Consider the following 12,433-nt stretch of genomic DNA (forward strand, 5'->3'; position numbering starts at 1 on the left):
AACCACTTTGGGTGGCTTCTAGCATATATAAAAACATAGTAAAACATTAAACCTTAAAAAGCTTCCAGTATACAGGGCTGCCTTCAGATGTTTCCTAAATGCTGTATAATTACTCATCTCCTTAATATCTTATAGGCAGGCATTCCACAGGGTGGGCACCACTACCAAGAAGGCCCTCTGCCTGGTTCCCCTGTAACTTTGCTTCTTGCAGTGAGGGAACCAGCAGAATATCCTTGGAAGAGAACCTCAGTGTCTGGGCTGAACGATGGGGGTGAAGATGCTCCTTCAAGTATACAGGGCCAAGGCTGTTTAGGGCTTTAAAGGTCAGCACCAACACATTGAATTGTGCTTAGAAATGTACTGGGAGCTTATGTAGGTCTTTGAGGACTGCTGTTATATGGTCTCGGTGGCTGATCCCAGTCACCAGTCTAGCCGCTGCACACTGAGATGATAGGAATGCCCACTTTGAAGCATGTTTCTCCTTAATTGAGCAGGTCATATGGTATGACTTTTCATATAAGCACCACTACAAATACTATGCCAAGTTGGAAATTTCAGCTCTTTTCTGTGAGCTTTTGCTGAGTTTGGGGTGGGAGGAGGAAAGTGTTATTGAAAGTCTACTCAGTATTGATCCAGAGTAGATTCCAATGTATAGTTGGCAGAGTAACAACTTAAACAAGTTGCTGGATTCCCAAAAAATAGACCAGAGGCAATTGTAATTCATCCAGCAGAACTTTACTGCTACTGAAGGCAAATGAGCATAGTGGTCACAAATCCCATACATTCAGGATTGGCACTGTCCATAAGAAATCCAGTTGCAGCAGACTTAACTTAAACTTACAATAACTTATAAGAAGTCTAAACATTAACACTATCTATGTACAGACGACCACACCAGAAGGAAAAGAGATATAAAGAGAAAGTGAAACCTAGGCTCCTTCTGGCCTTACTTTTATAGTCAGCATGACCTTGACAGAAAAGATAACAGAACCAGTTTAAGCCAGCTTATCTGAAGAAATAACCCAAACATCATGAACCTTCTGCTTGTTTCTTTCACACAGAGAAGCTTCCAGCACCCTCTTGAATTAACGAGAATAGGAAAGATCTCTACACATCAGATCAATACTGTAAGGTTCAAGTGATGGTGCTTCACAAGTAACAGAGCAGGAACAGTCTTTTGCAGTTTTATTGTGCAAACTATTTACAAAAAGCATGTCTGTCTCAAAAAGCATGTCTGTCTCAGTCGCTGGCAGAATCCAGGAGTGGCCCCTTCCAGCTTCTCCCCCACCATAATAACTTCGGCACCCCAAGTCTCCTCCTACCCTCCTTGCGTTTCACCCCTCTGCGCAACTGGGGTGCCAGAAATGGCGTGTCTCCCTCCTGACCAGCCGGTCGAGATGAGTGCATGTTCTCAGCAACATTTCCAAGCCCTCTCCCCGCCAGGCTCCCAGCTAGGAGAGGCGCTGGGGCTCTCAGTAGCATCGCTGAGCCCTCTCCCCGCCTGGCTGATTCATCCCCTCTCCTCCCCACTGGAGGTATGGCAGCTTTCCCCACTGGAAGAGGTGCTGCTGCTGAATTGGTGTTGGGGCTCTCTGTATGCTACTGGACCCCCCATTCCCCTCAGTGGGCCAGGTGGCAGTTCCCTGACAAATACCTTCTGCACTAAGAAATGCAAACTGACAGAAATGCCTCAACTTTCTATTCCCATCCAGAAAAGCAGAACAAAAAGGAGTCTAATGTTTACTTGCCTGCAGCATTGTACATATAAGGCTTTTATACTTACTTGCAAATCAGACAGCATACTTAACAGACTTCGTAACAAGCTTCTATCTACAGCTTCACCATTCCGTTCTCGTTCAATCAACAGCAGAATTCCATCAATCGTTTTTGTTTGAACTAATTTATCATTAATAATATGGCTTCTAAAAAGTTCTAATCCCATATCCCTGTAAAATTATGACAGGTTAATTACAATTTGATTTTATATAACATTACATGTTCTTATAGACCTAAAATCATATTATGCTTCTATTCCACAGTGTTCACAGTGCTCCAAGTTTGCTCCCTAGTATAATTTCAGCTATAGATGCTTGCATGGCTTGAGAACTGGTTTCCACTGTAATGACCATTCTTTTTGCACTTTTGCTGAAATTTACATCAGCAGGAACACATTACTTGCAGTTTTAGGATTATGGAACCAGTAGAAGTAGAATAAAAGAAGCCCTGTCTATGCTATTTACAGTATTTTTCGGTCCATAAGACGCACTTTTTTCCTCCTAAAAAGTAAGAGGAAATATCTGTGCGTCTTATGGAGTGAATGGTGGTTCCTGGAGCCGAATTTCCCAGGGGCCAAAAGAGGATCATGCTTTGTATTTTACAAAGAGAAAAGGGGTTGTTGAAAGGACCCCGCTCAGCAGCTGATCAGCAAGAGATCGGGAGAGAGATAAGAGTCCAGGCTCCCTTTCAGCCCCGCCCCCTTGCCCAGGCCTCCATTGTTGAATGTGCTGCAGAGGGAGGTTGTTTGTTTCCCCAGCAACATGTGACTGGCTGATTAGGTTATCTGTCTGGAAACTGTAGAAAAGGCTCCCTTTCCTTTAGAAGCTGCAGAAATGTGAGTTGAACCCCATAAAAACCGGGCTTTTCCTCTTTGCTTTTCCCCCTTTGCAAAAGCTTTGCTTTTCCTCCTTTGCCAAAAAAGCTGCAAAACTTTTAGCTGATCCTCAAAAAAACCAGGGCTTTTCCCTTTGCAAAAAAAGCTGCAAAACTTTTAGCTGATCCTCAAAAAAGGGGTTTTAGAGGAGGAAAACCAGAAAAATATTTTTTATCTTGTTTCCTCCTCTAAAAATGAGGTGCGGCCTAAGGTCCAGTGTGCCCTATGGAGCGAAAAATACGGTATGTTGTAAGAGAATTTTAAGGGTGCACATTATCAGTTAAATGGGAGCAGAAATCACCTGCTAAAATTCTTATTTTTGCAGAGACAGTAGTATATGCTTGTGGAACCTAGGGCCCTCCAGATGTTGTTGGACTACAATTCCAATCATTCCTGAATATTGCCCGTGTTGACTGGAGCTGGTGGGATTAGGAGTCCAACAACAGCTGAAGGGCCACAGTTCCTGCGTAAAGGTACAAGGACTCCAATACCAAACATACATTTTACTAGCAAATTTACAGTCCATATATCCACATTACACACTGCAGGTACATAATGGCCAACACTGTAATAACAGATCCACACACTGCCAACATACATACTACTTAAATACTGTACCTACCATATAGAAGGTAGCATTGAATTCTGAAGAACATAAGTACGGTCCAAAAACAAAAAAATGCTTCTAATCATGATCTGCAAAAAAAACCCCATAAGGATGGAATTAATCTTCTTTGCTTATGCATTACCTCTGCGATATATGTCACATTTCCTGATTTCCTTTCCTCATCAATACCTAGGCTTATTATACATTCAGAATATATCTTAAAGTTTCATCAAGGAGGGGAATCTACAAGTCAAAAAAGAATTTATACAGTATATGATCGCCTACAAATAAGAATTTTAAGGAGTTTTCTTAAACGTAAATATGTTTCATAGAGTTGTAATAATTTGGAGTGAAAAGCAGTAAAATAGGGCCAGCATAGATAAAATATTGCTTATCTTAGCCAATATCAGCAGTTCTGAAGCAGCTGTAAGATTGCATAGTCAATTCCCAATAATCTCTTGATCTTAATCAACGTTAATGTGTTACTAATCCAATATTAATAATCTTAGCTTGATATTTTATGAGCACTACTGTTAAAGAAGTTTAACATAAAACATATCTAACATGGGGTAGCATTAATCCATAGGACCAAATGATCATTAAATGTGAAAATTTATATATAATCAAACAGTATATAAATTTTGTTAAATGAATATTGCTAGCTAATGTAAAGCCAAAATATATTTAAGATAATCCAAACAGCATTAGTTGGTGATGACACAGTCATTCTAATTTTCCTAATTAACTTTTCTTTTCCCAGCCAAAGTTTTCTTAGGAGTGTTAGCAAAAAAAAGCTTGTGATTTATCTGTGCCAGCTGTACCGAGTTTTGTTTTTTTTAAGGGCCAACCTTCTGGTCTAAGAAACTTGATAAGTGACTTAAAACATAATGGAACATCAAGCTTGAACCCACTCACTTCCTGCAGTTTTGTCAAACCGTTATTGCTTGGGTGAAAAAGGCAACTTTATGTAATTCAAATACTTAAGGGGATTTCACACATTCCCCATAGTCAAATAGCTAGTTCCTAATGAGCTGCACCAATGTGCAATTAAATTTGAAGCCAGCGAGCTTCAAATGTGTTATGCAACTTCTTATTTGTGAAACTAGGTAGCAGCTCAAGCACTCTTTGCTTTGGGGAAAAAAAGCAAAAAATCAGGGATGCAGCTAGGAAACTAAGCTGAAGTAAATTTCAGTCTTTCAAACTCCCACAACACAAAAAGAGAGACTCCAAAGTAATGACCAGTTTTGCAAAGAACACCCAACCCTGTTTGCTCATACAATCATGCTACAAACTGTTTTTCAAAAGCAGCTGCTTAATTTCATAGGGACTTGGTGATAAATTATTTTTTGTAGTAACAGAATTAAGAGCTAACCGATAGCTTTTCAAGCAGTCAAAAGCTGTTAAAGTGCTACAAAGATCAAAGTTTATATATCCAAAGGAATATAATTGGCTTCAGCTTTCTCATTCAGTTTTTGTAAAACTTTTTCAAGTCATAAATACATATATCATTTAGTTAATTTAACAAAGAATCTAAGAGTTGAGTCAAGCAGATACAAATTTGCCTTAATTTGATTAACGGGGGCAAACAATAGATGTGAACATGAATTGCCTTTTTGAGCCAACTGTGTTGCACAGTCGCTAGTGTCAGACTATGACTATGGGGCCCTGGTTGAAATTCCACACGCAGCCACAAAGTTCACTGGGTGATCATGGGACAACAATCATCTCTCAGTCTATCCTACCTCATAGGACTGTTGTGAGGCTAAAAATGAGAATCATATACATCAGAGATGGGAAACCTGTAGACCTCCAAGATGTTGTTGGACTACAAATCCCATCATCCCCGAGACCCCAGACCATCCTGGCTGAAATGGATGGGACTTTTAGTCCAAATATACCAGGTTCCCCATTCCTGAGGTATATCATTTTGAACTGCTTTTTAAAAAAATAACTACTTAAAAAAATAAAATAGAAATATACATTATGAACTACATATAACTTACCATTTGTCTGCAGTGATCTTGCCAGCATCTGTTTATTTTCTTTAAAAACAGGAGACTGTCGAGAGAATCTGTGCTACAAAGGTTAAGGGAAGCTATCTAATTTTTTAGTCAATATATCTCTCTAGAGAGTAACATAGATTGGGATTCTAGCCTGAATTTGGAGCTATCATTTCTGAAAGAATTTCTAGACCTTTACTGTGACAACCACATCAAGTCTTTAAGAATCTGGAGTCTCTCTGCAAGCATCCAAGAGGGGAAATATATGATGCTTAGCATAGTTGAACAAAGGAAATTATTGCACTGATGATTAATCAAACCCCAAATCTTCAAGAACTGTCAGCAATAGATTCTCCACTCTAGAACACAATCTATACCAAGCGAGACCCAAGCAAGACTCTGGGGAAATTAAGAATGCAGGTGGTCTTGTTAACTTCAATATCACTATGAAAAGATGCCATCATGCTACAAACCTAAACCATAAACAAGACTTTACTTTTCAGATTCCAAGTACATTCTTTGTGACGCATTTTTAATTTGGTGAAACTACAATGTATACTTTATGAACACTAAAGCTATTAATAACTGTTTGGCTTCATTTTTTGTATATAAAAAGGATATTCTCTAAACTGCAGTATTTGGGCTTTCACGTGGTCTTCACAGACTTGTCTTAGCTGTTTATACAGCATAGGTGATGCTTTATAAGAACAGACATTTTCAACAGCCTGGGATATGAGGACAAAGAAAGAGTTCAACAACATCAAGGTAGCCACCACCACCTCCTTCCCCTCCCCCAGGTTTCAGATACTTTTTTTTATTTTAAGGAGAGAGATAGAATACTTCCGGAAGAGATATCCCAGGGAGAGACAACAGATCTCCCCATCCTCTTCTGGGTAAACCTATTTTGTCTTACAAAACTATATTCTTGAAACAGTTCAACTTATGGGAAGATTTCTGGGCAACTGCTTCACCAGACAGAATACTCGTAGTTTATTCAAGCACCGAGAATAAAATGGAGAGAATGCTCCAAAATAGACAGTTCAAAAGAAAATTAATCCAAGATGTCCCAAATGAGAATACTGGGTGGGATGGGGGAAATGGAGTGTCCTGGGAGAAGGCATGGCTGCCTGACTAGCTGGACTCAACAATGCATTCCACAATGCATTATTTCTTGCATGCTCCCCTTGTATTTTTATAAATCTATAAGAACACACCATTCCCGACAGTTTAATAAGATTCATTTTTTAGCTTCTTGCCCTATAGCACTACTGCAGGCAGATCCCCCAACTGTCCCATTTTTACTGGGACATCCCAGATGACAGAAGCCAATTCTGGCTTCTGTTTTGATCGTGGAATGTCCCGTTTTTTGGTCTGGTGCTCTGGTTCAAGCACTGGACAAAAAGACACTCACTCTGGTGATTGTCAGCTGCATCACACCAAAGCGCCTTCCCATCCAGCACTGTGGCATGACTCTCCTGATCGCCAGAACACTGGTCAAGAGTGGATGAGTGGTGCAAGGGGGCAGTGTGGGTGTGGGAGAGTGGTGAGAGCGGGGGGTGGTGGAATGGGGTGTGTTGTGAATTTAGTTAGGAAAAAGTTGGAGTGTAGGTGCATGTAAAAGATAGAATACCTGAATGCACCCCCATGCACACAGAAATCTAGGCAGGGAGAAATCTAGGCACCAGGCCGTTAGAAATGTCCAAGAACAGGTTTTCCATGTGATGTATTCTTTGTGTTACAGACAGAAAATCTCCCAAATCGCTACTTCTAAAATATCCATTTTATTCATACAAGTTTTTTTTTTAAAAAAACCCTCAAAACTCTTACTTGGTAGAGCTCTTCAAGATTATATTTAATCGATGTACTGCTTTGAATTGCTCTGACTGCTTCATGAAGCTTCTGCCATGTGTCCTGAGTGTAGTTATCTGGCAAAGTGGGTCTCTCTGCATTAAACAGACAAAGAACAAGGTGTGAGGAATGGTATATTCTTTCACAACTTTATAATTTTGAGTGTGGTTTCTTAATTGATAAATAAAGCATATTCCACTTTTATTAGGAGATTACGACATTTTGCAACAGGCAACACGAAGAAAGTGCTTTTTAAATGGAAATAAAACACAGTGTGAAAAAAGATCACACACCTTTTAAACTTTATATGAAACACCATTCCATAAAAACACACACTGAAAAACACAAAAATCCACCAAATCAGCAGTCATTCAACCACTACTTCAAATGTGCAGGAAAGGGTACCCTTATATACACATGATCTGCATTAAGAGTATTCTGTGCATAGCTCTCTCACACAAATTCAGTCCTATGTATGCTTGGAAGTAAGCCCCACTGAACTGAAAGGGATTTACTCTCAACTAAACATGCATAGGATTAGGCTGCACATGTAGTACAAGGAACAGGTGTAATTTGTACTTTATCCCATTTCCTGTCACTTGATTGATGGTGATTAGTGCTCTACTTCTGCATGTTAATAGTCAGTACCTTATTAAAGGGATATTGGCTTCCTCATAACTAATTTGGACCAGCATTTCATCGTGCCCTTTATCCCAGCCCTTTCATTTTTAGAGTCATTTTTTCTTATTTAAAAAAGTTGAAGGTGAATTTGTGCCTCTGTATCCATTCATCACAATCACCCAATTTTTTCAGCTAATTTCAAAATGTGAGGATATGGAGTGGATTGGTTCTAACCTCGCGTAACTATAGCCACTTCATGTTCTCTGCTGTTATTCTTTTAATACCTGAAAAATTATGGCTCTGTCTCTGGACGCAACTGCCAGTATCCAGCATTTTTTTCTAAAGGTCAAAAATTCACATTATGAGGGAACACAAATGAACTAGGAACACCAAATTTTTACTACCAGAACAAGCTATTAACAAATGAAGGCTGCAATTCTGTGCAAACTTACTTGAGAGTGAATCCCTCTGAACATATTGGGACTTGTTTCTGTGGAAATATACATAGGATTCCCCTGTACATGTAATAACTGTTGCTGCATATATATTCCAAAATGAACTGTTATGTATGTATATGTCCCTGAATTTGTTATGCAGCATTAAAGTAAGGGTGAGAAAGAATGGTTAGGCTACCTAAGTTTAGGCAAGTAACAATGTTTTGTGAAAAAATATACAAAGCTCAGCTTCATAGGAGTGAAATCTCTCTCTTGGTTATGTTTAACTGGACACATGAGAGGTATAGATACTTGAGAGTGTATACTTCAGATTGAAAGGATTAGTTGTTCCTTAGCATACTTTAACTTCCTCAACATTTCAGGGGATGTCTACAGATTCTAATTTGCTAATGATAGAGTATGAAAGCAGTGGATAGCGGTTAGACACAATTAAACAACATGCAGTACACAGCAGCTTGCTGTCATCTGGTGGACTGCAGACAATCCAGCAGGACACCAAGCAACATATGAAGGAAATATGTGACTTAAAACTGCCTCTGTGATAACAGTAACAAAATCTAGTTTCACTCCTATAGAGAGGTCCCATGTGGACAGTAAAGTGAGGAAAGGGCAATGGATGTCACACGTCAACACAAGCCAAGGGGCCTGTGCTCCTGATTGGCTGCCAGTGACGGATCTGACCAGGCAAAGTGCCATGCACGTCAAACAAGGAAAAGTTGCTTAGAGTCCTTGGTCTGCCTGACAAGGAGCAACCTCTCCCCAGCCAGACTTAAGATGCCAGCAAATACATATGTATGGTAAATATCAAGTTTCCTGCATTCAAGTATATTTACAAGCAAGCATGTACCTGTATGTATGTATGTATGCAAACAAGCAAGCAAGCAAACACACACACACACACACACACACACACACACACAATTCATACTCTTGCGTGCCTGAAGAGCTTTTTAAAAACAAACACTTCTGGAGTTCTGCTGACTCATATTAATAAGTCAACAGCATTACAATCAACATATGTGAATCTTAAAAGATACAGAGAAGACAGACTGTTTTCACAAATCAGTTTTAAAATTGCTTGCTGCCTGTTAGGTCAAATGTCACTTTTAATGCCACATGTGAAAATGTTCTGAGATGCCTAGAGCTACATTCACAAGATCACACCCTTTTACTCCACATAATTTTTTAGAGAGCCCCATCCTATCATCATAATTGCAGGTTCACCCATAAGAACATAGCAGGAGGCTTGGGGGCAAGAAATTAAGATTCTTTCTTTAACCCCCCTCCCTCAAGTGCAACTAGGGTTGCAACCCTATGCATACTTTACCTGGGAGGAAGTGCTATTGAAGTCAGTGGGGCTTACTTCTGAGTGTGTGTGTGTGTGTGTGTGTGTGTATGTATAGGCTTGCACTGAAAGGCAGGTTTCAAGGATATTAAGAGATAACCCCTGGGGTATAGGGCGGTATATAAATTCAATAAATAACAACAACAACCCTATCAACATTTGTGATGTTGACCGCCTAATATCCCTAGGTGCAAAACAGGGCAGGTCAGTAACATTAAAACAAACAAACAAACAAAACCCAAACCGACAGCGTAGGAGAAACCATTTTGTATCCCTAACTCCTCACCCAAGGAAAACCCACTATTACACCATTTTTAGAATCCCGCCTTTGAATCTGACAAGCCCTTAAGTACATCTGCAAAGGGGTGGGGGTTGGAAACAAAAACAAAAGCAGGTTGCATTTCGAAACGAGCTATTCAAAAGGGGATGAGCAAGAAATCAGAACAAAACGTTTGAAATGAGGGTGTTGATGAGCGCGACTCGTTCCCTTGCACAAAAAAAAACAAAAAAAACGAAACAGGGGAGACAAGTCTCACAAGCGAACATCTCCTTCCTCCTCCAGCATCCTAGGAACGCTTGCACACCCACCTCTGAAGTTCTTGATCACTAATTTCTTGGATGTGGCCCCTCCACCAGCAGCTCCAGAGCCGGCCGGCCCGCTTCGGACGCCGGCCACAGCTGCCAGGGAAGCGGGCTTGGTGAAGCCGTTGGTGTGGCCCACCAGCGCCGACAAGTGCTGCTTCTTCTGGGGCTCGCCGGCCATGTTCGACCCAGCAATCCCGGGGGTGGGTGGGGTGTAGATTTCCCTTGGTGCCCCTCCCTCCTTCCCTCCGGCTTTCCTCTCAGTTTTGAACGACGCGGCAGGCGGCTCTCAAAAGGGGGAGACGGTAATAATAACAACGACAATGGTAAAGATCCTCGCCACCAACGGAGCGCCGCCTCAGCGACCCAGGCGCTTCCATGAGGGGCGCACGGAAAGCGAAGGAGGAAAAGGCCGGAGCGGCGCCCTCTTCCCGGCCGCTGGACTCGGCGTGTGGGAACAGCGAAGAGGCGGCAAGCAAACAGGCGACGACGACGACGCCCCCGATGCCGCCTCACAAAATGGCTCCTTTGGTCCACTCGGGTGAAGGCCGAAGCTGCTGCTGCTGCTGCCTCCGCCACGGGTCGGGGCGGCTTCTGAAAGCAAGGCCGAAGCGTCGGCGTCGGCGGATGCACCTCGCCGGGGCAGATACCTACGACTTCCTCGGCCCGGAGGAGGGCCCTAGCCTGCTGTCACGGGACTCAGGCAGGGGCCAGGCAAGGGGGTGGTGGGAGGCAACTGGCGAAGCAGCACCTCCGACACCGCCGCCGTTTCCACAGTAGCAGCTCGGCGTTAGGCAGGCCAAGGCCGCAATTCTATATCCACTTACCTAAGGGGTAGGGGTGGGCGGTGCGCGGGCGAGGGAGGCGCTATTTCTGCTTTGTTTTGCTCTTACGTTGTGTGGTTTTTTTTTGCACAGTAAAAGGGCGCCATGTGATTCTTTGCATTGTGAATTAAACCGACCGACAAGTCAGATAAATAAATAAATAAAGTAACCACCCCCACCCCCATTGAACTCTACGCAAGTTCATTCTGAGTAGGGAAAGAGAAGCCAGGTTTATTCATTGTGGGAACAAGCTGATAACTGTGTAGGGGTGTCGTCCTTACATTTGGTGAAGACCAAGCAGAAGACGCTGCGAGGTTGGCATCCTGTCTGCCTCAGGAGACAATGGAGGAGAAGTAGGCTGAAGACAAAAAGCCCTGGGAGTTGAAGTCCCAAAACATCTGGGGAGCCGAGTTTGCCTATGCCTGCTGTAGAGCTACCCATAGGGGAGAGACATGTTTTGTTGCAGCAGGGGCAGATGGAAGCCTCTGGGATGTGCTGCTGCAGATTATAATTTCTTATTATTATTAATTGAATTTATAGACTGCCCTATACCTGGGTATCTTAGGGCGGTTCACAGATGCACCATTCACAGTGAGCAAAAGATAATGAAGCGGTGACATTTACAGTTTATTTTCAGTTCTTTTCCTATCATGGGTTTTGCCAGTTTGCAGCTACAGAACAGCTGTCAACATTTTCACTGACCTATCTAGCACAACTCAAATATCTCTTTCCCTGTTAATGATCCCCACTTGCCACCAAGTCTAGGCCCCTTTATTAAAAAGAAAGGCCATTTATTAAGAAGAAAGACCCTCTGGGTTCAAGTATTACATCAGTTTGCAACTTCACTCATTAGTTGTGCAGTATGTAGGATGCCCTTTGAAGGGGGCAAGTCACATTGAAATCAGTTGGACTTCTGGGTAAACATGCACCACCACATTTGCTGCTTTCCACATTTGTGTTTTGATTTGTTGGAAGCTGTCCAGAGTGGCTGGGGTAACCCAGACAGATGGGTAGCATATTATTATTATTATTATTATAATCATCACCATCACCATCGATATTTATATGCCACCCATCTGTCCGGCATATAAATAAATATATTATTATTATGCAAATAGTAAACGTGTTAGATGATTACATGTGGTCTGTAGTCAGGTTTGCATGAGACTCTCACAGACTGAACACAGGTTTAGATAGTTTGCTCGAGAGTCTGGGCCACTGGTTGTTGCAAACTGAAATTCTACTGTATAAATACCGGTAGGTATAGAGATGGTATTGTGGTTTTCTACGTACATATAAAGATTATATGTAAACGCCTAGAAGGTAGGGCGGAAAAAGCAACAGCAAAAATGGAACAACAGAACGGGATGAATTTAGCACGCCTGATCCCGTCATTTATATCGCCTTAACTAAGATAAAACCCTTCCCCGCCCCTAACACGAACTCTGCGCCGGTTGCGATTTAAATAGGAGGCTTTGGTGAAGCCCCGCCCCCTTCAATC

The 12,433-nt window shown here is 41.9% G+C and overlaps 1 protein-coding gene across 1 annotated transcript in view; it reads right to left on the reverse strand.

The window, feature by feature from the left end:
- The window catches only part of CUL4A (cullin 4A), a 33,525-nt gene extending 22,936 nt beyond the window's left edge, over positions 1–10,589 (reverse strand). The window contains exons 1-6 of the mRNA XM_033147727.1: positions 10,115–10,589; positions 7,085–7,200; positions 5,879–5,982; positions 5,261–5,330; positions 3,273–3,346; positions 1,784–1,946 (exon numbers count right to left, since the gene is read on the reverse strand). Coding sequence (XP_033003618.1) covers positions 1,784–1,946; positions 3,273–3,346; positions 5,261–5,330; positions 5,879–5,982; positions 7,085–7,200; positions 10,115–10,289 — 702 coding nt within the window. The 5' untranslated portion in view covers positions 10,290–10,589. The remainder of the gene's footprint in view (positions 1–1,783; positions 1,947–3,272; positions 3,347–5,260; positions 5,331–5,878; positions 5,983–7,084; positions 7,201–10,114) is intronic.
- Positions 10,590–12,433: the final 1,844 nt, after the last annotated feature.

Source organism: Lacerta agilis, chromosome 4, assembly GCF_009819535.1.
Source record: "Lacerta agilis isolate rLacAgi1 chromosome 4, rLacAgi1.pri, whole genome shotgun sequence".
Lineage (NCBI taxonomy): Eukaryota > Metazoa > Chordata > Lepidosauria > Squamata > Lacertidae > Lacerta > Lacerta agilis.